The 22,383-nt window shown below is 35.7% G+C and overlaps 6 protein-coding genes across 6 annotated transcripts; 4 read left to right on the top strand and 2 right to left on the bottom strand.

Moving 5' to 3' along the window:
* Positions 1–299: 299 nt before the first annotated feature.
* Positions 300–4,703, bottom strand: LOC121248814 (ATP-dependent Clp protease proteolytic subunit 3, chloroplastic). Its single transcript, XM_041147401.1, has 5 exons — positions 4,318–4,703; positions 3,768–3,882; positions 1,456–1,631; positions 847–942; positions 300–734 (listed from the first exon to the last, which is right to left on the bottom strand). Exons 1-5 carry the CDS (start codon positions 4,636–4,638, stop codon positions 444–446), a joined length of 999 nt encoding a protein of 332 aa, XP_041003335.1. The 5' UTR covers positions 4,639–4,703; the 3' UTR covers positions 300–443.
* A 320-nt stretch (positions 4,704–5,023) lies between these two features.
* LOC121248815 (ELL-associated factor 2) lies at positions 5,024–9,505 on the bottom strand. The gene is made up of 4 exons (XM_041147402.1): positions 9,209–9,505; positions 8,301–8,668; positions 6,443–6,473; positions 5,024–5,840 (listed from the first exon to the last, which is right to left on the bottom strand). The coding sequence occupies exons 1-4, from the start codon at positions 9,333–9,335 to the stop codon at positions 5,410–5,412; spliced, it is 957 nt and encodes a 318-aa protein (XP_041003336.1). The 5' UTR covers positions 9,336–9,505; the 3' UTR covers positions 5,024–5,409.
* Positions 9,506–10,950: 1,445 nt separating this feature from the next.
* On the top strand, positions 10,951–13,339 carry LOC121248816 (50S ribosomal protein L22, chloroplastic-like). The gene is made up of 2 exons (XM_041147404.1): positions 10,951–11,284; positions 12,789–13,339. Exons 1-2 carry the CDS (start codon positions 11,050–11,052, stop codon positions 13,160–13,162), a joined length of 609 nt encoding a protein of 202 aa, XP_041003338.1. The 5' UTR covers positions 10,951–11,049; the 3' UTR covers positions 13,163–13,339.
* A 215-nt stretch (positions 13,340–13,554) lies between these two features.
* On the top strand, positions 13,555–15,305 carry LOC121248817. The gene is made up of 2 exons (XM_041147405.1): positions 13,555–14,177; positions 14,968–15,305. The coding sequence occupies exons 1-2, from the start codon at positions 13,916–13,918 to the stop codon at positions 15,120–15,122; spliced, it is 417 nt and encodes a 138-aa protein (XP_041003339.1). The 5' UTR covers positions 13,555–13,915; the 3' UTR covers positions 15,123–15,305.
* Positions 15,306–16,614: 1,309 nt separating this feature from the next.
* LOC121248813 lies at positions 16,615–17,988 on the top strand. The gene has a single exon (XM_041147400.1). It carries the CDS (start codon positions 17,271–17,273, stop codon positions 17,718–17,720), a length of 450 nt encoding a protein of 149 aa, XP_041003334.1. The 5' UTR covers positions 16,615–17,270; the 3' UTR covers positions 17,721–17,988.
* Positions 17,989–20,089: 2,101 nt separating this feature from the next.
* Positions 20,090–20,536, top strand: LOC121248089. Its single transcript, XM_041146445.1, has one exon. The coding sequence runs from the start codon at positions 20,090–20,092 to the stop codon at positions 20,534–20,536; it is 447 nt and encodes a 148-aa protein (XP_041002379.1).
* The last annotated feature ends 1,847 nt before the right edge of the window (positions 20,537–22,383 follow it).

The following is a 22,383-nucleotide window of genomic DNA, read 5'->3' as shown; positions in this document are numbered from 1 at the left end:
TTTCAAATTTCAAAATAATAATAATATTAAAAAATAACATTTTAACAATATTTTATTATATTTTCAACTTTCATCTCAACTCAATTCACTATCCGAACGGAACCGAGTTCCATGGGAAATAAAAACACAGTTTAGCTAGTAGTCTTTTTAAGCTTCAACCTGTTGCCTGTTTGGAACTGGCCACTTTTTATAAAGATCAAACTATGACTGTTGCTGCCCAAAAATAATCCCAACATGACACGTCTACCACTCCAAGAGGCACCCTAAGCACTTCACCATAATTATTAAACAAGAACAAATAAGTTATAAAGGCACCTTAAGCATTTATAAGTGTGTAAAGAATCATTAAACAAGTCCCAAAAGAAGAAAAACGCCCTGCTCTGAGAGATAAATATTAGAAATTATACCAATTAGAGCCCCGGGAAGAGTTCTAAAAATACAGCTCATACAGGAGTAGATGCTTGCTTTTCTTGTTCAGCGTCTCCCTCTCCATCACCTTGACCACCTTTATATCCATTCTCTAAAATCTTGTGCTCTGAGGGCAAATTCTTCTTGGCTTTCCTACTTCCCTCAACTTTCCACAGATCCCAGACTCGAGTTTTGGGTGGAGGTGTTGCATCTGCGATGGGTGCAACTAATCCTGGCTTGCCATCATCAATAACTGCATCAATAAGCCCATATTCCTTGGCTACCCAAGGATTCATGAAATTATCACGGTCTGTGTCTGCTTCAATCTGAAAATAAATACACAAAACAGAAGGAAAAAAAGGAGTGAAAAGAAAAGAAAAGAGATGGTTCGATTTCTGTAGAATTTTAAAAATAAGGGAATATGATTTGATGCCCAACCTGCTCCAAAGGCTTCCCTGTGATTCTAGAAAGTATTTTGTTCAGCTTAATCTTGTGATACGCCATTTCTCTTATTCGTATACCCATCTCTGTTGCCTGGAATCACATGTGACCATTAAGTGAGAGATAACAAAGAGTTTTAACTTACGATCACCAATGGAAGGATCAGCCTCCTATAAACATATTTCTCCTTTCTCCCGCAAAATTCCTTTTTAATAGATAATCATGATAGCTGGGACGATTTCTTTACAAAATATAAGAAACAACTTTTAGGTTTTTTAATACATTGTCTGTCATGACTGAAGGAAATCATTCTTGTTAATCATTTTTTGAAACAACCAGTCATCAGTCCCGTGTGCCAAACAATGTAATAAAGTTCACCATTTACTCTCCCTCCATATCACCCCAGAGGACAAAAAAGGGGCTAAATTGGGGGTTTCTTTTCCCTCAAAATCCTCTCTCCTCCCACATTGATCTCCCAATCAAAGTCTCCTTTCCCGTCATTCCTTTTTTTCCAAACCCCACCCTTCCTCGCCCTCTCTAAATCCAATTAAGGCATAAAGGATTATAATTCAAAAGATAACCACATAACATTAACTGAGTACTTACTTTGCCCCCAGCAGTTCCAAGTGGTTGATGGATCATCACTCTTGCATTTGGCATGCAGAACCTCTTCCCTTTTGCACCAGAAGCAAGGATAAAGGCACCCATAGATGCAGCAAGCCCCAAACACACAGTTGAAACATCTGCCTTACACAACTTCATTGCATCATATATACCCATCCCTACATGCATAAAAAAAAAAATGGAGAGCAAATTAATCAAAAGCAGGCAAAGGATTTCTTCAAATTTACTGAGCTCAATGCAGCTTTATACCCCCAATCACTTGCATTGGCTACAAATATCCATTTTTGCCAATTACCTTGCGGTCACTTAAGGACCTGCACAGTTTTTTTTTTTTTTTGTGAGGGCAGGGTGCGGGGCACTCACAATTTCAATGGATTAATTTATTTACTGTCATCCTAACTAGGGGTGTAAATCGGCCCAGCCCAGTGATGGACCGAAATTATTTTCCCCAGACTGGACCGGTAGCTATCGGTCCAGTCGGTCCCGCCTAATTATTTTATTATTTTTTCATCTCTTTTTTTTTCAAATAAATTAACAAAAAGAAAATTATTTAAATTACTAAATTACAATTAAGTGAATTATTAATGTGAATTATGTAACTAACTCATTAAAAAAATATTTTACTATAATTATATTTATGATGTTGATAGTTACTACTTACTAATTTAGACTTTACTCTTTAGTATGAATAATTATTAATTTTTGGGGTGGAAATTGATTTTGGAGCTGAAAAATCGAGAAACAGTGTTGCTCGACCTAGCGCTCGAGCGAAACTCTAACCGTGAGTTCGTTCGAGGTGCGCTCGACAGTGGGCTCGAGCAAAGCCCAACCAGTGAGTTCACTCGAATCTTGCGCGATAGTGAGCTCGAATGAGATACAAACCCCAATGTTCGCTCAAGCCACGCTCGAGCCAATGTTAATTTTTTTTTATAAGTAAAAAATATTATATATCAAAGGAGAAACCAAGTACACTGAATGTATACAAGAAAACAACTTACCCAAAATGACCCAAAAAACCCCCAATGACCCAAAAAGCCCGTGAAAAGAACAACCCAAAATACACCAAACCGGTCCCCAACTCTTGTTTCCAGTAGAACTAAAACTCTACCCGAACACCCAACCCGAAACCTTTGATTCCCCATCTTCACAGCCAATGTTGATGACTATCAAATAATTTAATTGTACATAGATTATTCATGCTTGCTTGCAACTTAGGCATTTAAAAAAAATTACCTAATTATTTTAATTAAGTGTAAATAGTAGAGTATGTATGATGTATTAATTATTTACATATAATGACATAAATTATCACATGATTTATGATTTATTATTAATTAATAGTATATATTATTTTATATTTTATATGGTCAATGATAACAAATTAGATGAAAATTACATCATTAACTTATATAATTCTTATATAAAAATAATATATTAAATTATTAAAAATATTTTTAAAAATATATATATAGGGGTTCGGTCCGGTCCGGTCCGGTCCAAAATTTGTAGACCCCGGGATTGGACCGAATGTCATCGGTCCACATATTTTGGGACTGAGACCAAACGGTCCATAATTCAGTCTGGACTGAAAAGTTCGGTCTGGTCGGTTTTGCCATCTGGACCGAATTACTTGCAGCCCTAATCCTAACGATAACCTTCTCTCTTAGGGATTGGGTTGGTTAGGTAAACTTTTAACCTCCAAGCATAACAAATTCTTGAGGTTCTTGCCTGTGACTAAGAAGTTCCATGGAAGCACCCAAATCGAGAAGATATAGTAGAGACAAAAACCATATACAGGATATAAACAAATAATAGGCATGACAAGACCATCCATTGCCAAATAGGCTGTCACAAATCCAAGTGAAAACCTCAACACAAAATCCAAACTATCCACTACCCTATAAATCACCATCTCTGATGTAACAAAGAAGGTTTCATTGACACAAATTTGACTGAAAAAAATTACGATAAGATTTTCCAATCCAAGCCATCTTTCAGAGACACAATGACCATTTTAACATCTGCAAATGATCTTCATTCAGAAGCACAATGAACTAGTATATCTTTGACGTGATTTCTTTAGGGAGAATTGTTAGTCTTTATTTTCAAGCTTTTATTGTCTGATACAAGAATGAACACCTAAGAGAGCAAAGCCCACACTCTTCATAAACAACTCATTTCCTTTACCAACCTCGATATACTCCAACACATAAAAAATAGGAAGACATATTACAAAAATAAGCGTAAGGGCCGAAGCAAAGAATAAAGCATAGTGAATAAACTTTCTGGCATACCAGCAGTAACAGAGCCACCAGGTGAATTAATAAACAATTTAATGTCTTTCTTTGAGTCTTCAGCATCCAGAAATAGAAGCTGGCTTATGATCAAATCCGCTGTCATGTCATCGACCTGTCCATCATTGAGGAAAAAAAATCTAAATACTTCTAGGGTTATCTTTTTCATTTTTCCGCTTTGGAGATAAGCGAAGAGAGGGACGGGGAGATGGGTTGTCCAACGCGAATGAAATTGGTAAATACAACTTCTGATCTACAACACAGGCAGCAATAATCATCTAACACCAACAGCTACGCTTGAAAGGAAAATTTAACAGGTACACCACCAAGATTTAACAGGAATGAACTGAATAGCCAATAATCAACACAATACATTATAAAAAAAAAAAAAAAAAAAAAGGTTCAGTCAAAAACTTCAACTTTAACTAAAAAGCCAGCAAATTAACACAAACTAAAAATAACCAAAAATGGGCAAAACCATCTCTGAATCAAACAACTAAGCCATAAAAGCCCCAATTTTAATAATTCTAGAGATACAGAAGAAGGAGACCTGAGAGCCCAAGAATATAATCCTCTGGCGGAGAAGCATGTTGGTGGTGTCGAGCTCCTCGAAACTGGGCAGCCATGGAGCTGAAATTGCAGAGTAGTCTTGGGAAATATCCCAGTTGCTCGATAAGGTCTGCTTGGAAGACGAGCTATTAAAAGCCTTAATTGCAGACACGGGTCTTCTTCTTCTTCTTCTACCGCTACCGGTAGCGTTACCTGTAGCGATTTTCTTAATGGTTACAACTGGGGACTTCGGGTGTAAAACGCCATGGTTGAAGCACATAGACCTTGAAGGTGAGGCTGCAGATGTCAAACTCATCTCCATGTTTCTCCGTAGGATTTTATGTTCTCGTCTTTTTCCTCTCTTGCTTTGCTTTCTAGTTTCTTTTGCCCGGAATATAGGCTCCGAGTCCGACGTCGTTTAGCTCAGTAAACGACGTCGTCGGTTGGCCCGTCAAAGATAATAGGCTTATTAGGCTCAAACTTCAAATTTTGAAGACATGTAAATTGACCTAAAAATGTAGTTTTATTATTTAATTATTGGATTTTTCTATAGAGAATATTTGAACTCCCAATATTTACTAAATAACTTATAATAGTTGAACATGAACCATTTTTGGATGACCTATTTATTCAATTTTTCTAGTATCAAATGACTTGATTATGTTTCAGTTTTACAGCAGCATGAATGGACAAAAATTTAGAATAACTTGATTAAAGGCCCTTTTTGGGGGCTTTTATTAAGGACTTGATAAAACACTTCAAGTACCTTGAGTTGTCTTACATTTGGTTCAATCAAATTAGCTAAGAAACTACCATAATGTACAAAAGGGTCAGGAGGACAGCCCTATCTCGATTCTAGACACAAAGCTCTCAAAATATTAGTGCTACGCACAAAATTTACAAGGAAATGGGATTAGAAAAAATAAAATAAAATACAAAGACATGGCAATCCAGTCTGTTTAGCCTTCATATCCTAATAACCAACGCTTAACCTTTTATGTTGCTTGTTTTTGTATCTCGTTTTGAACATGGGCAGAAACCACACTGCCAACCAAAGGTTAAGTATTCCGAAGGTGATCCACTCGGTTCCCTACTAGATAGAGATGACCGAGTCACCATCACTGCTTTCACTGTCACCACCGCTACTACCACTTCTGCTCCCACTCCTGCTTCTGCTTCCACTCCCGCTCCCACTCCCGCTGCTACTGTTTGTGCTTGAAGTCTCCTCCTTCTCTCTCGCCTCAGCATTCACCTGTGCTCTAAGGGCTTCAGCAGCATTGGGACCTTTATCCATTACATCATCACTGACATCTACTTCAGCAATCTCATCATCCATGTCTGCTGGATGTGGCAAGTTAATATCAAAACCGTTGTTGAATTCCATTTCAGTGAGATTTTCATTCTCAGCGGTTCCAAAATCATCTTCGTTGTCATTGACTATATCTATGTCTTCCTCCAGTTCACAATCCTTGGAGTCTGGTGATGAAGTCAAGGGATTTGGATGTGAAGGTGAATAGCTCGCATCTGCATCAGGAGGATAAATGGGTCAAGGATTCAATCATCAGAACATGTTGAGTAAGCATATCCATATTTAATTAGGAAAAGGAAAAACAGCCATTAAGGCTAATTGATGCAAATAAAAGAAGGTATTAGTTGCAAATAAAATTCCTTCAAGTGATAAAGATTCTGGTTAGATAAATTGACCTCTTTTTTTGTACATCCATCTATTTGTAAAAATGTTTGATCTGGGAATAAAAAAAAAAGGCAGGAAGAGATAACATTTTCAATGCTAGGTTTTGCATCTTTTGGCTTTTTCTCTTTTAAACTCTCAATTAACTGCAAAATCATTTGACATAAAGAACGCCAGAGTTTATTGGAGTTTCAAAATGTTCAACTTAGGTTTTCAACTCCTTGATCAAAATCAAGCTTTCTCAATAGTGCTCTGAACGCCCTTTTATACTTAAAATCCCTTTCCATCAATTCCCAATTGCCTTAATCCAATCTATGAAAATTCATAAACTTAATTCTGCTCATGCAAAAAGAAAACTTCTAGTCCACAGCACATTGAATTTTTTATCCACGGGCAAACAAATAAAGGGAAGAAAGAAAAATATATAAAGACGTACCTAAGCTCTCTGCGGTCCGTTCAACCTCTGCCTGTACAGTATAAAACAGAACAAATTTGACTCGTTGATACAATAGAAAAGGAATTCATAAAAACAGAGGGATTAGAATGCTAAATGATGTATCTAACTTATTCATTTTTCCCACCCACAACAGTCGGGGCATTTCAAATCAGTCAAAGATTCTCAAACCACGTTGTATCATTTGTAAAATGTCATGTATGCATGTCATGCCTTATGAATTAAGAGCATAGCATGCGATTTGATCTCAGAATGTCTAAGATGACTACCAAAGGATTCATGAGTTATAAATAAATACTGCAAGTACCAATCTAGAGTGGAGGTATGAGATTGATACAGCTACTACCCCCACAAACTAAACGAGACTTTCCTCCCACAGGACAACGATTTTTGTGTCGGCATGCGATGTAAGATTATAACAGGTACCGACAGCATGCCATCAAAAGCAGTTCTCAAAGAATATTATTATAAAGTTAAAAAATCGTTTGAATATTATTTTTGTTTTAAAATTTGAAAAAATAGTATTGTTTTTTGTGTTTTGTTTGGGAAAGTTGTAATGATTAGATGAAAAAGTTGAAAATTTAAAATTGAAAGTGTTTTGTGTTTGAGTGATATTTGGGAAGGAAATATCTAAGAATATCTTAAAATACTTGAGAACAATTGTGTTGCCAATCGGATCCTAAGTTATGGTAAAACTGATTCTGCCCGGATTAAAATCAATACTGAAAAAAATTGTAAAAAAACAGGAACCTCAAGCGGAATTATACTAAGTTTCTAAGTTCAATCTGTGTGAGTTCGGGTTGAGTTGTTGCAATACGCGGAAAAAAAAAAAAAAAAAAAAGGGTCCCCAACATCTGTTTGAGCTTTCACACCTCTTAACATCACATATCCTCCTTGGTCTCAACCTCTCAGGCACATAGACATCCATACATGTGCAGGAACCTTCATATGTTGAGTCGACATTAAGTACCACCTTAGTCCAATTCATTGCTCCTTTTATTTTTTGGATAGGTCTAGTCCAATTCATAGCTTCTTAGGTTGGGTTTTACAAAAAACAGCTGAAAGCCCATGCCACAGCTGTATATATGAGTCAGCATGGTCACTTTTGGGTCAAACAAGGACTCATATGTAGGGCTGTAAACTGGTTGGCCGAGCTGAGTTGAGCACAAAGGCATTCAAGCTTGGTTTGTATACTTTGTGGTCAAGCTCAAACTGAACATGAGCACAAGACTCAGATCAACTTCTATGATTTGCAAATGAGCTTGAGAATGTTCAAGAGCTTTTGTTAAGTTGGTTCTTCTTCTTCTTCTTCTTCTTCTTCTTCTTTTTTTTAATTGGCACAAGGAGTCTAGGAACAAAGTTTTGACTAATCCTGGGATGCACAGGCCTCCGCGGCAAGGAGTTTCCTGCAAGTGCACCTTTGGTAATTCAAGGGAACATTCCCCCAGTCTGATGGCCCCTATAAATTGTTTGCACCCAAGAGTTCAAACTTTAGACCTATAGGGAGCATTCCACCAAGACCAAGGATACCACTTGAGCCAACAAGCTCAAATGAACATTTTAATGAGCCAGACTTGAGCTTCTTGGTTCATTTTACAGCCCTATTTGTGTCTCCTGCTGTGTAACGAATCCAAGCCATTTTGATTGAAATGGCCACGATATGGACTTCAAACATACCATTGTCTAGTAAATTTCAAATATGTAAGTGCCATAGCAATCCAAATATAAGTGATGGTATTCTATTTCAAACTTTTGATAAAAGTGTGCACCCCATTTTCGCTCCTTGACGTCTTCATACTTGCAAGAGATAACAGGAATTGCAAAGGCAATGAAAACTCACCGGTATTTGATGAACTACGTCATTGTTCAAAGACACAACTTTTGATCGTTTGCCCAGTGGTGGTGAATAAGATTCTGCAGTTGCTCCAACTGAAGCAGTTGTAGCTAAGTTAGTTACAGCTGCAGACTCACCAGGCAGCCGAACATGCCTCAACCGCTTCACTGCCCTGTGCAACCGCTCCAACCGAAAGGTCTGACCATCAAAGAACAACAATGCATCACTCTCCTTGTAATCCTCACAGGTACCCTCAAAGCTCACTTTGGGCTTCCCAGGTTGATTATTCTGAAATTCTACCGTAACTCTGTTGTCCATTATTTTATGGAGGGACCCAGATTGGTTCTTATCAATTGAAGCTGGTTTAAAATCATCTGGGTAAACACAGAAATTAGCGCATCATCAACTTCTTACTCACTCAATAAAGAAGCTGATTAGCAATGGAGTATGAGGAATTGGTATCTGATGTATACATATGTAAGTTGTTTTTAATTTTATTTCATCTCATTTGAAAACGAATTTCCCATTTTTTTGCATTCTAGATTGTTTAGAGAAAAATAAAAAATGACAACAATGAGCAACTTATCTTACAATTAAACTAGCCAATGTTACATTCAAAGTAGTCCTCTTTTATCTCGATACGAGAATTCTTGCCAAGCAAACATAGCATCAACTAATCACAACCAACTAATAACTTTTGCACTTATAATTCAATAAACAATAATCCTGCACTCCAATACTACTGTTCAGTCAAACTGAGTAAATTCGTTTTAAAATCATGAACAAAAATCAAGATAACCCGTAAGGGACGCAAAAGTTTCTTCTCTTTCCATTCTTTCTGCTTATCTTTCTCGGTAACCAAACATAGCCGAGAAAATTCAAAAGGGGAAAGGGTTCTGTTGTAAAGGACTTACAGCGTAAAGTGCAGAACTTGGGGGAGGGATGACGATGATCTTTGAAAGAGGGCCCTAGGGCTAGGTTGTACCACCTATCGGGCTGAGGAGCAGTGCTGGGCTCCTCATTGCTGTTGCTCTTTGCCATTTTCTTTAAGCTCAATTGGTCCTGTGGCCAGAATTGAAACTCTAGGTTTTGGAGTCAATTGCAGAGCGCGAGAGGGGGATATTCGTATTGTGAAGGAGAGGGTGTTTTGGTCTTTGGACTAGATGCAATCAACCATGTTCTCCCTCCAATTTCATTTTGTTTACACCTGTCAAGTGATTGGTTCTCATATTTTTTATTTTTTAAATATTATTTTTCATATAAATGTTTAAAAAACATTTATTTTGCGGAAAATATGGATACGCATGATAATTTTTTTTTAAAAAACACATAAAGCTCTAAATCGAAACATTTGTTGAAAATTACCTACAAAGATTATATAAATAATTTTGCTACATACAATCACTTTTATATATTCTTTATGTACTCTACTAATGTGTTTGATTAAAATAATTATTTTAAATTAGAAAAAAATACGCAACAATCACATTAATAAAGTACATAAAGAATACATAAAATGACTATACATAAAATTTTTGTTATACAAATAGCTGGAAACAAGTTTAAAAACCTTAAAAGTATATTTAGATATATTTATTGAACAGTAAATTTTTTTGTTAATAATAACAATTATTAATAAAACTCTAAAATTAAAGCTTTTGGTATCAATAGAAATCTCAAACACGCACTGCAATTATTTTACTTTTAAAATGGCTTAGTTTTCCATGACTTACAATTAATAAAAGTGGTTTCTTGATCACATCATAGTTAAAACTCTAATAGTTAATTTACAAAAACTTCTTATGATGTAGAGGAATTATAAGAATTAATAGCAATGATATAGTTCTTTATTTCTTATAATCTCTTTTTATGATTTTATTTTAAATAGAGGTCAACTATAAAATTTTCATATTTAAATAAAATAAACTTAAGTGTTTTTATAAAGAAAAATTATCATCTTTATGAATTGAGCAATGTTATTTATAATTTTAGAGTGTATAAATCTCGTATATTATCTTCAAAAAAGTGGACAAATATATGATTTATATAAAAAAATAATTTTTTAATAATAAACCTAATTCTTTTTCAAAAGTAATACGTAAGATTTACATATTATAAAAAGATATCTAATATTACTTTTATGAATTATATAAAAAATTAGGATAATGATAGTCTTACTACTTCTTTCCACTCATTTATTATTATTTTTTAATCTTTTTTTATTTAATGGTTAAGAAAGTAACTATCAGTGAAGTTGTATGTTTTTTAATTTTTTCTTAATAATTAAAGATGATTAAAAAATATTTAAAATGAGTAATGCTACTCATCATTCTAACTTCTATCATCTTTATATCATTTTATGATGTGATATTAGATGAATAGAAATTATTTATTACATTTCATTTATAAACTTATTATCAGATAGCACATCATGAAATGATGAGAGGATGATGAGAGTTTGAAATAATGAATAGATTTTTTAACCTATTATTATCCAACAAATTATAATATAGGTGTAGAAATATCATTGGCCCAATATGCAAGCAATTGACAATGTTGGGCCCATAACTACATGCCCGAGTAAAGTTAGAAATCGAGCCCACTCCTTTATCCAAGCGAGTGAGCTTTCTCATGGTTTTCGCAGACGTTTGTTTAGTTTATGCTTATCAACCCCTAAGCCACGAACGACAACTCTCCTCACAAGTTCACAACCCTATCCCTGCTGGTTGGTTCATGCTTGTTTCTCGGCCCGGCCATGGCTCTTAGTCTTTCTCCTCCGCTGCATAGCTTGGCTTTCCTCCATCAGACTCCACAGCCTGCTCTCGCACTCCACCGAGCTCCCTCTTCGAAGACCAGATTCCCGGCTATTCGACTCCAGGCGAAGCCTAATGATCATAGAGCTCGCAAAACATCCTGGGATTCCAAAACTCAGAAAGACCGAGTGCCTAATCGCCCTCGTGCTACGACCTCCGAGACTACTCCATCTGAAGGTACCCCACTCGACCCACCCCCAAATGTCATGCCCTCCATCCTTGTCAGTTTGCTAAGGAGAAGATTTTATCCGAGCTTAATGATTTTATTTTATAGATAAATGAGATGTTTTGGAGATATATTTTTTCTTAAAATTCGTGCATTTCGTAAAGTCAGGCCATAACTCTCCTTCTTCATTGGGGCCAGATCCCATAAAGAAAATCCAATTAAAGTCCTCCTCAAATTTCAGATAAACTCTTGCACGGATTTTCATTGAGGTAACCAAATCAGTTGTAGAGGATTAACAGCTGGGCCGTGGACCCCAACGGAGATGTGATGAGGACGGTTTCGTGCTAGACTGGAAGGCTAGCGGTGAATCCATACTGAATCACTGATGAATGATTGATAATTTTGCAATGACACTGGGATTTGATACAATAGTTTACATTCGAGAGAGGAAAGGTATTCTGTTGAGATGTGGAGTGCTTAACGGTTCGGTTTTGTTCTTTGTCCACGACCCCCCCCCCCCCCCCCCCCCACCCCCCCCAAATCCCGTTTGTTTGAATTTCGAAAACAATGATTAATCAAAATCTTGCTTATAAAAAGCTCTTATTTAGAACTAAAGCAAGTCAGGGAAAGTCTTCACATTTGCATTATGATTTTCACAATGGAAATTACTCCTAGGTTCTTTGTGTTGGAAGTATTAGATGGCGAGCCTGCATGTTGGTAAATGGTAAGTTTACTAATTCGTGCATACAGCCTACTGGTGATTCATTATCTTCTTTTCACCGAAGAATGCTGCTTGATAAAAGCTACTCAAAATTTGATTTTTAAGGCATACTACGTCTTGTTAAAACTGAAAAATTATAATCTATCTGTATAGATTTCTTTTTTACAATTAATTTATTTGTGTAGATTTCAATTGAAGTAAATAAGTTTTGGAGGATTAGATGATGTGGCTCAAGTTTTCTTTAAAATATAGTTTATTGACCACTATCTTCTAATAGTTTCCTGAGCCAACTTAGCATTAGCCCGTCTCCACATCCTTATGGGTAGCTTTCTTATGCTTGGCCATCGAATATATTATATGTCTCACAATGGCGAGTCATGACTTTTAAAAAAAATTACAGAATAAAAGCCGGTCAGTTGTGGACCTGTGGTGGTATACTCCTTTGTCACTTAGGTGCTAGTGGAAGTCTGGGAATTTTGTGCAGTAATTAATCACTTCTTGTGGTTGTTGCCTAAAATCTGTCCATATAAGGGCAGGATGAACTTCCTGCTTATAAGCTTTCCTAGGAGAAATGGACGGTGATGTTGGGTTGGAAGAGATATTTATCACCGCGTGCTGATATACTTGCAGCACCTTTCACAGGATGTTGTAGAAGTCATGATTCATAATTTCCAGTATATCAAAATTTTCCTCTTTAAGTACTCATGCTGTTGTGCATTATGAATAAAATTAGATAATCAAACGGACAGAAACTTATGAAAGAAATAATTTCATATGCTTATGTAATACTGCAGGGACAGTGACAAAGGACAGAAAGCAGAACACCTATGCAGAAGCATACGCGATTGCTAAACACATACCGATGTCTGCTAATAAAGTGAGAAGGGTAATCGATCAGATTCGTGGACGGTCATACGAGGAATCACTTATGATACTGGAGCTCATGCCTTACCGAGCATGTGAACCCGTTCTTAAATTGGTTTATTCTGCAGCAGCAAACGCCACTAACAACATGGGTTTGGATGAAGGAAGTTTAATAGTTAGTAAAGCTGAAGTTAACGAGGGTGTTACTAGGAAAAAAGTTAGACCTCAAGCTCGGGGAAGAGCTTATCAGATAAGAAGGCGCAGTTGTCATATCACTGTTGTGGTGAAAGATACAAGCTTGTAATAACAAAAAGATATGCTTGCAACTTTTGATACCAGTTCAATCTGAGAGACAGGTCCAGCTTGTAATGAAATGTCAAAAGGCATAGCAACATTTATAACTCCTTCGACCTTGGATGCAATGTTGCTCACTCCTATGATGACTATTCAATTATCGATTCATTGTTAACTTTTTCCAGCACCTAATATTTCTTACTGCTTGCTACTATTATTGTTCGTATCATATGCATATGATATCCCCTCGAATTATTCGAGAAACAATCATATACGATATAAATCTGAAGTTTCAGTCATCTGCATTATAAGGTTCTTGCTTCGACAATGGTCCAATGTTGTTGCTGAGAGGCAGATTCCTTTAAGCTTTTGTGTTCGAGACAAATCTGTAGCTGTGCAGTCTGTAGATCCATAGTTAGCCTTCCATAGCATTAATTATATGAAACTGCTCAATCTCAAAACGACATGTGGGATTGGATTCATCAAGAGGAACCAAATTTGTCTCGGACAGCCACAGGTTTACCATCTAGAACTAAAAGATTGTGGTGTGGGATCTTTGTAAAGTCCACGTCCGGTCCAACTCCCATTTCATTTGGATTCAACCCATTCGAGGATCTGCTGGATCAAAATCCATTAACTGCCAGCGCAAGTTACCGACAACTAACTACCCTGCTAAACTTTTGTGCGTGCCACGCCGTAAGATTTTAAAAGAAAAAAAGGAGTAACAAAAAGCCCAAAGATTTTGCTCTTGAGAGTGAGAGCCATGGCTGCGGCTCTTTCCCATTCACAGGCTCGCTTTCTATTATTCTTCCATCAAAATCCACCGATTGCTCCTCAAACCCTGAGATTACAGACGTCGGAGACTCAGAAGAGCACATATTCGCCGCCGAGATTCCGGCCAGTCCGATGCTCAGCGAAACCGAACGAGAAAATTACCCTCAGAACTTGCAAGAATTGCAAGACCCAATTCGACCCGGCCCTCAATCACCCTCGCGCTTGCCGCTTCCACACCGCTCACTTTGGTGGTACGTGCTTCCTCAATATATTTCATTTCCCGTTAGATTCTTCTCTTTTTAAAAAAAATTGTATTTTATCGTAAAATGAATGCATTTAGGTTTGTTTATTTTTTATTTTTTAATGTTAGAAAACTTAGAATCTGATAAAGAAAAGGAAAAAAAAAAAGAAGTTAATGAACATAAATGTGTTTATTTCCTGGAAGATGGCTGGTACACTGCGTTGCCGAAACAGAGAATTATAGGTATGGAAGTATTCATTGTGATGTGGTTTTATTAAAGGAAATATGAAGGAAAACTCTACTCAATGATGAAAGTCTGTGTAATCTAATCATGTAAACTTGCCTGTTGATAAAATGCGGTTCTATTGGGATCATCCTTTAAACTTCTCGTCGTAGACTGACGATCTCTTTTATGGAGGCCTTTATTAGGTAGCTTGCACTTGCAATTTTTGCAAGCAATTTTGGGGATATAAGAATTAACATGCGTACCTATATTTGTGTGTTTTTGTCATTCATCTGCTTGTATACCTTGTCCAGTCCAGTGTTGCAATTTTGGGGATTTAAGAGCAATTTGGTTTTTTGACTATGGAATTTCTTGTGAAGTTCGGATCATAGTAAATGATGATCTTTGAATCTGTGCTTGTGAAACATTATTAACACGACAAGAGTTGCCACTACTATATTATATACTGATTCCTTTGTTATTTTATATGTGCTCACTGCTTTCGCTCTTCTTGTGGCGTTTGATTTGGTTTGATTTGGATTCGTTTTGCATTCTTTTCCATCCCCAACTCCCTCAGGAGAAACAAAGAGGAAGTTTGAAAGTGTGTACACAGGAGGTACCATGGATACTCCCAACTCCGGCAAAGTTGTTCAATACTGGCATTGTTGTGGGTCTGAAGATCCCTTTGACCCTGGATGCACTGCATCTCCTCATTCCTCCTATGATGACTGATGAAGTTAATTAACATCTGGTTCACTTCTTTTACCCAAGATTCTGGACTCGTTCCTATCTTCTATGATATGTTTGTCATACATATTGTTCATGTGTATTTTCTTTCCCTTCTCAATTGATATATGTAGCAACTAATACATATTGGTTTTAACCCCAAAACTAAATGCAATATGTTGGGGACCATGCCTCTGAAGTGTAAACGGACTAGTTTGAATATTTCCCTTCCCGGCCGCTTGAGGCCGAAACTGATCACACTCGTCGAAAGAGAGAACAAAAAAAGAAGTATATCATATTGGTTTCTAGCTGGATTGAGATTTTGTGTTAGACCCAAATGTTGGGTCCTAACAGTCTGGTAGGACATATGGCTTTACTGTTATGCATTTGCGTGAGCTTAAAGTCTCAACAAAGTGTTTGGGATTCTCCCATAATGCCGCTTACAAAGCTTTCCATATTTTTGTGTAGGCAAAAGATGACACAAAAATCGAAGGGTTCTGCTGTCCGATCTAAGAGCACTTATTTTTTGAGTTTTGCTGAACAACCTCTACCACACTCTACACTCCACATTTATTTAAATTTTTAAATTTTTTAATATTTTTTTAAAATTTTTTTTGAGTTTATTCTTTTTAAATTATTTCAAATTTTTTATTCATTATTCATATAATAAATATTTGATAAAAGAAAAAAATAATAAAAATTAAAAAAAATATGGAGTGTAGAGTGTGAAGAGTTTGTGAAGATTTATTCTTATTTTTCATCCCATCCTTTAAAATACATTATCAAAATTTATTTTTTTTATTTTACGTACTGACTTTTACATCAGCGTATATATTTTTTCTTCATATCATTTAAATATTATACATTTTAATCTTTTTTATTAATTTCAAATATTTTCTCTAACTACTAATAATATCCTCATATCTTTTGATCTTTGCAATATCTCTACATATACAATGTCATATAATTATGTCCACTGATAAAAAAAAAATGTCATATAATTATGTCCTATTTTAAATTAATCCAAATTTATAAGTTAAATCAAAATATAAATTAATTCAAAAAATAAAAAGAAGAAATTATATAATGAAAATATTCTCAAAATATATTATGAGAATATTCATTTTCAATGATCATATAATGTGAATAAAGAGAGTTGAAAAAATGAGAAACATAACAAGAGAAGCGAAGATAAATTAATTAATATTGTTTACAATGATGAATAGTGTTCTCTACATCTAGAGGTTTATTGTAGCATAATGTAAAAGTATTTTTAAAATAGAAAACTTAGGCTGCGTTTGGATGTTGAAGTGAGTTGAATTGAGATGATAAAATATTATTAGAATAATATTTTTTAACATTATTATTATTTTGAGATTTGAAAAAGTTAAATTGTTTATTATATTTTATATTAAAATTTAAAAAAATTATAATGATGAGTTGAAACGAATTTATCATCCAAACGTACCTTAATGGAGGGTACCTACTTTTGAGAGTATTTTTTATATTTTAAAGAAAAATTTATTGTAAAGGATCCATTGGAGTGTTATAAGGTGTTCCTTCTGGTATCTGGAGTCCCTAGCCTTGAGATATCTTTGATAAGAACTTACGCCAGCGGCTATATGATTCGGCTCTTTGATTATTGATATGCATCTAAACTTTGCCATGTGGCAATTTCACAATCGTCACCTGGTTATGCAGCGACACGTACTAGATGCCACTTTCTTAGTATAATAGTACGTGCCCACATGTAAATACCTGGTAATCCGGCATCCATTGTGTTAGACACGTACAAACTACAACATATAATAGATTAATAACCCCAACTTGTTATAACGGTTGAATTTTCTTCTTTCTTCTTTAATCAATAATCGTACTATCAATATGTAAGAGCCGATCTTATTCTAGCGAGCTTTCCAAGAAGCAGAAGGCCAATGAGAAACGCCGAAGATTTATATCGAGGAATAAAATATTAGAGGGGACGGTGAGATGCAGAGAAATTAGGGACACGCGTCCATTAACCAGTAAAGTTCTCCCCGACCTTAGATCTTGACTTTGAAATCTATAAATAGATGGAAGGCAGTTCCTCCGCATCCATCATTCCTTTGTTGTTTTTACTTTTCAGCAAAACATATATTGTTCACTTTGGTCAGGATGGAAGCAACCTCTCGATGTTTCTCAGTAGTACTCCCTCCTCCACCGTTTTCCTCCGGCAAAACGAGATTCTTGCATGGGAAAAGATCGAGGGCCATGGTTTTTGCAGCTAGAAGAGACTCCCACGAGCCAGACTACAGAGGATACTGCTCGGTCGATGAAAGCATGATCATTTTGAGGAAACGCATTCACGAGATGAAAGTGATTGAGAGGAATTACGAGCCTCCGGAGGAATGGATGGAATGGGAGAAGCAGTATTACGCATGCTATGACGAATATATTTGTGATTTGGTGGGGTTACTACAGTCATATTTGATGAACACTAGGCCTAGTTTGGCTTTTGGGTTGCTTGCACTCGTCATGTTGAGTGTCCCGGCTTCGACGGTCATGATTCTGCTTCGTTTGATGGAGGTGGCTAATGGGTTCTTCTCTGCCGTTCCTCACGTTTGATTTGGTTAATTCTTGCAGTAGTTATCGACCCATATATGCAAATACTGATCATCATCGATCATGGATTTTTGTATATTGTATATTTCACTGCATGTTCCCCCATCTTTTTACTGGGAATGGCAAGATTCTTTGAATGGAGCAATATTATTTGATCATGTTCTTTGATTTGTTAAAAAGTTCATGCTTACTAAATAATTTCAGGCTCTTAATTATATGTTCAAAGGAGGTTTTTTAATGCTTGAATGTGGGAGATATAGCTAGACTTAATAGTTAAGACTTATTTCTAGGGTCAAATGTATGAGATGCTTTGGGTATTGGCTAGAATATCTCCTAAAGCTGGCTGCTATATTTGAATATAAATAAGGGCTTTGCCTGAAAATTGCCGGTATGATTAATCAGTTTCACTTTCCACCATCGATTGGTAATTAAATAGCGGAAATAATCGTCTCGATCAATATCCAAATAATCATCAATTTGAACGGATCGAAACAGATAACGACACTGCTGGATGTGTTTGCAAGCACATTCATTTTACCAACAAAATGATGATAATTACAAATAAATATGATAATAAGCAGTCGACTTGTAACAATACATGTCATGCTGTGGCATGTGTGTGTGATGGTTTAAAATCATGGTTTAATGGGTATCATGAGTGGTTTGGTTAGCCCTCCAATCCTTCGCTGTGGAACAAGCTGCTAGCAAGGGGCTTGACATGTATCGAATCCCATCTGCATCTGAGAAATGGGTTTTACTTTTAAAGAAAAGAGAGAGGACTACGTAGCTTTGTATATATCCTAGTCCTCTCTCTCCCTAGAAAGAGAGAGGACTATGTCTGAGAAATGGAATTTTATGAGTGAGTCACACTCATAAAATTCCATTAACATGACAGAGATATAATATACCTACAACAACATTTATCAAACGATCACAATTGGTCAGCTACTTGACAAGTACGCATCCAATTAAGGACAACAATTCGTGAAAATCTCATAAAAAGTGGACATTTTAGAAGAAGTCATGTATGGATCGAATACAAATCGGCCAGCTTCTCTCTCATGGTCTTTCCGCTTGATTTATGATCTCTAAGAATATTATTAACTTGATCACGCGTCGGAATTAATGTCTCTTAGTTTTTTTAGGATCCACACCAGCCTAGCTAGCTAGCGGTTCAATATATAGTGCTCGATGAGTTGAGCTTTTTTCAGGCATCAAATATGTATATATAGAATTAATATAGATTTAGTACTTGTAGCAGTACTGGTTAATCTTATGCTTAAAAATTAATTCATACATAGATGATTTGAACATAGATATATTATTATATATATAAAAACACGGAGCGCGCTAATATTAAAAAAAACAAGGGGCTAACATTATAAATAGATTAATTCTTACGGTAAGGGTCGGGGACCCGGGAGATCCAATAAGAAAACTAAAAAGAAATGCATAGAACGAACCTGACTCCAACCATTTTTTTTGGTATGTTTTTATTTGTAGTACTGTTTAATTTGGGAACCGCCAATGAAAGTGATGGTTTTTTTTTTTTTTGGTTTGAATTCTAAGACCTCACAAGGCAAATACTGATCATCGCACGATCGAATCCCAATTAAGGTTTCGTTTGTTTTTAAAAAACATCTTATCTCACCTCATCTCACCTCATCATTATAACTTTTTTAAATCTCCATAGAAAATAAAATAAATAATTCAATTTTTTCAAATCCCAAAACAAAAATAATATGAAAAAATATATTCTAACAATATTTTATTCAACTTTTTAACTTTAATCTCAACTCATCTTATCTTATCTCTGAAAACAAACGAACCAAGTGTCTTTAACGCAACTTCAAAAGTAATCAGAATATTATGTGTGACTATCGATGCTTGCTCGTTAATTATTAGGTTCTTCCCTTTAATTTGTGCTATACCTAACTTATTTAATTACGACAAAGTTGTGGCCCAATTAGATAATATCATAATATTAATTAATTGTTCCTTAATTAACCGAACCTTCGTCTCCAAGCTGTATACAAAAACACACGGTACACGTACGACACAGTAAGACGCGTTGGCATTTATGCCACTTGACGTCATTCTATCCACACGGTTTAGACAATATAGAAGCTTCCTCGAAAAGAATCTAAACGTCTTATGTTTTGTCACGTAATCTCTGATCTCAAATATCCCACCTTGTATGTGATCTATCGGTATGTTCTTTCCTTTCACGCTTAGTTTCCCATATGTATATATTTGCTTCATTGGCCAAGGAAAAATTAACAACTTCATATATTTCGCAATCATACAAGCTGATTAATCTGCTTGAGTTAGCTCGATCGATCGCTACTATATAGCTGCTAGAAACTGCATCAATGGAAGCAACCAGACTTTCCTCCGCCGCCGCCCTGCTTCCGTGGCGGCCTGTTATGTCGTTGCCATCACCTAATTGCCGGAGAAAACACGTTGGGCTGACTGTGAATGCAGGTAGAGAAAGAAATGGACGAGATTCTGGGGGTAGGCTAGTGGACGAGAACATGATCGTGCTGCGAATGCGCATTAGGGAGATGAAGATTTCAGAGACGAGCCAGGCCGAGCCACCATCGAACTGGATGGAGTGGGAGAAGCAATATTATACGCATTATGATGAGGATGTTTGCGAAGTAATAGGGCAGTTGCAGTCTTATTTGATGAGTATTAGGCCAAGTTGGGCGCTGGGGATGGCTGCAGTCGTTACGTTGAGTGTTCCTGTATCTGCTGGGATGTTATTTCTTCATCTTATAGACATGGCCAAGGCAATCTTAGCTGGGGCTCATGTCTGAGTTGAGGTTACTTTCGCCACAACGTTAAGAAACAAAAAAAGACGAATAGTTATTTATTTATTTACATATAGCGATCATACTCTATACTCTATGACATGGAGATGTCATGGCGGCTAAAATTAAAAAGAAACAACAAAAGACAAATATATAGATTGTTACCGCCTGAATTAGCCGCTTTTCCAATTCCTTGAGCATTTCCATGATCAACTCGGCCAGATTCTAAAATTGCGTCGTTCATTTTTTCAATTACGCGATAATGCACTTTCTCGAGTACTGTCTTTTCCTCTGAAAAATCAAGTTTTGAGCAGCGCAGGCTAATTGCTTCCATATTACATTCGCTAATTACTCAGGCTCGTTTTATGCTAACCTGCCCTCTACATCCAAACACACCTTTATAATTTATAAAGTTGGAGTCTAGTTTAAAATTGAATTCATTGTGGGATCCGTAACTGACGAACATTAATTGCCAAACATACGGTTTTTCATCTTTCTTGTGGGGTCTTCACATTGTTTATTACTTTTGCAAACTTGACGCCAGCTTTGTACGAAAAAATTTTGTCTTTTGCGCCGATAGTGAGAATGAATGTCAGGTGAACAGTAAATTTTATAAAATTCATTTTAATATTTAAACACATATAAACTCATATTAAGTGGATTCCATAAAATTTACTCAATCATCTCAACTCACTATTATTCATAAAAAACTAAACTAAACTCAACTCAGCTCAACATTTAAATGTAGACTTAATCCTCAGTTATTTTTTCAGATGAGATTAAAGTTAAAAGTTAAATAAAAAATTGTTAGAATATATTTTTTTAATATTATTTTTATTTTAAAATTTTAAAAAATTGAATTGTTTATTTTATTTTTTGTGAGAATTTAAAAAAATTGTAATTATTAGATGAGTTAAGATTAGTTAATTTCTTTTTCTTTCTGTGTATCTGTGTGCATGTTTCTTGCACGCATGCTATTATATGGTTTTAAATGATCACTTATTAATTTGGCATTACTTCTGAGAGGGAGGCTAGGGTCGGGCCGAACCACACGAGCCTAGCCCACAAGGTACCGATGGATTTAAGGGTAGCCCGGCAGTAGGAAGTTAGTGTTGAGCAACATCGCCACAATCGGCTTGCCAAGGGACCACTCCAATCGGGTATATATATCTCCCTCACTGGGTAGAAAATTTTCTATGCACTTTCATTTGAACTCCCTTAAATTACAGATTGAGAACCCAAGCTGACTTAGGCATCGAAGGTGTTTCTCACCACCCTGAGCCCTCATTTTCTCATATTTGCAGGAACAGATTGACCTATCGTTGAGTTGCTCGAATTTCAAAACACGACATCAACAACTTCTGTTATAGTTTGCCATAACAAAACCATCTGTGTAATATATAAGATTGAAGATTAGGAGTGGTTTGAATAGTGAGTTGAGATGAAAGTTGAAAGTTGAATAAAATATTATTAGAATATTATTTTTTAATATTATTATTATTTTGAGATTTGAAAAAATTGAATTGTTTATTATATTTTGCATAAGAATTTAAAAAAATTATAATAATTAGATGAGATGAGTCAAGATAGATTTTGTATCTAAACCGGACCTAAAGATAATAATACATTAATAAAGTAGCATTCCGGCAGGTTAAAGTTATTGTGAGAAATGATATTTGTAGTTGTGAGTGTACAAGTACTATATAATTACTTTAGAAAAAAATGAATAAATACAGGACCTATATGAAAAAATAATAATTTTTTAATAATAAATCTCACTTTTTTTTTAAAATAACTACATTATATTTACGTACTCCACGACTATATGTAATATTACTTTAAAGCTGTAACAT

This window comes from Juglans microcarpa x Juglans regia, chromosome 2D (assembly GCF_004785595.1).
Source record: "Juglans microcarpa x Juglans regia isolate MS1-56 chromosome 2D, Jm3101_v1.0, whole genome shotgun sequence".
In the NCBI taxonomy this organism is placed as follows: Eukaryota; Viridiplantae; Streptophyta; class Magnoliopsida; order Fagales; family Juglandaceae; genus Juglans; species Juglans microcarpa x Juglans regia.
This window is presented reverse-complemented; position numbering and strand designations above follow the sequence as displayed.

Bases quoted from the DNA above. Each gene is read 5' to 3' on its own strand.
- LOC121248814 (XM_041147401.1), bottom strand. From the start codon at position 4,638: ATGGAGATGAGTTTGACATCTGCAGCCTCACCTTCAAGGTCTATGTGC. The intron at 1,632-3,767 runs GTATGCCAGAAA...TTATGCATGTAG, and splicing joins TGGTGGCTCTGTTACTGCTG to GGATGGGTATATATGATGCA. The intron at 943-1,455 runs GTAAGTACTCAG...ATGTGATTCCAG, and splicing joins TTGGAACTGCTGGGGGCAAA to GCAACAGAGATGGGTATACG.
- LOC121248815 (XM_041147402.1), bottom strand. From the start codon at position 9,335: ATGGCAAAGAGCAACAGCAATGAGGAGCCCAGCACTGCTCCTCAGCCC. The intron at 6,474-8,300 runs GTGAGTTTTCAT...TATACTGTACAG, and splicing joins ACGTAGTTCATCAAATACCG to GCAGAGGTTGAACGGACCGC. The intron at 5,841-6,442 runs GTACGTCTTTAT...CTCCTGATGCAG, and splicing joins ACGGACCGCAGAGAGCTTAG to ATGCGAGCTATTCACCTTCA.
- LOC121248816 (XM_041147404.1), top strand. From the start codon at position 11,050: ATGGCTCTTAGTCTTTCTCCTCCGCTGCATAGCTTGGCTTTCCTCCAT. The intron at 11,285-12,788 runs GTACCCCACTCG...GTAATACTGCAG, and splicing joins CGAGACTACTCCATCTGAAG to GGACAGTGACAAAGGACAGA.
- LOC121248817 (XM_041147405.1), top strand. From the start codon at position 13,916: ATGGCTGCGGCTCTTTCCCATTCACAGGCTCGCTTTCTATTATTCTTC. The intron at 14,178-14,967 runs GTACGTGCTTCC...CAACTCCCTCAG, and splicing joins CCACACCGCTCACTTTGGTG to GAGAAACAAAGAGGAAGTTT.
- LOC121248813 (XM_041147400.1), top strand. From the start codon at position 17,271: ATGGAAGCAACCTCTCGATGTTTCTCAGTAGTACTCCCTCCTCCACCG.
- LOC121248089 (XM_041146445.1), top strand. From the start codon at position 20,090: ATGGAAGCAACCAGACTTTCCTCCGCCGCCGCCCTGCTTCCGTGGCGG.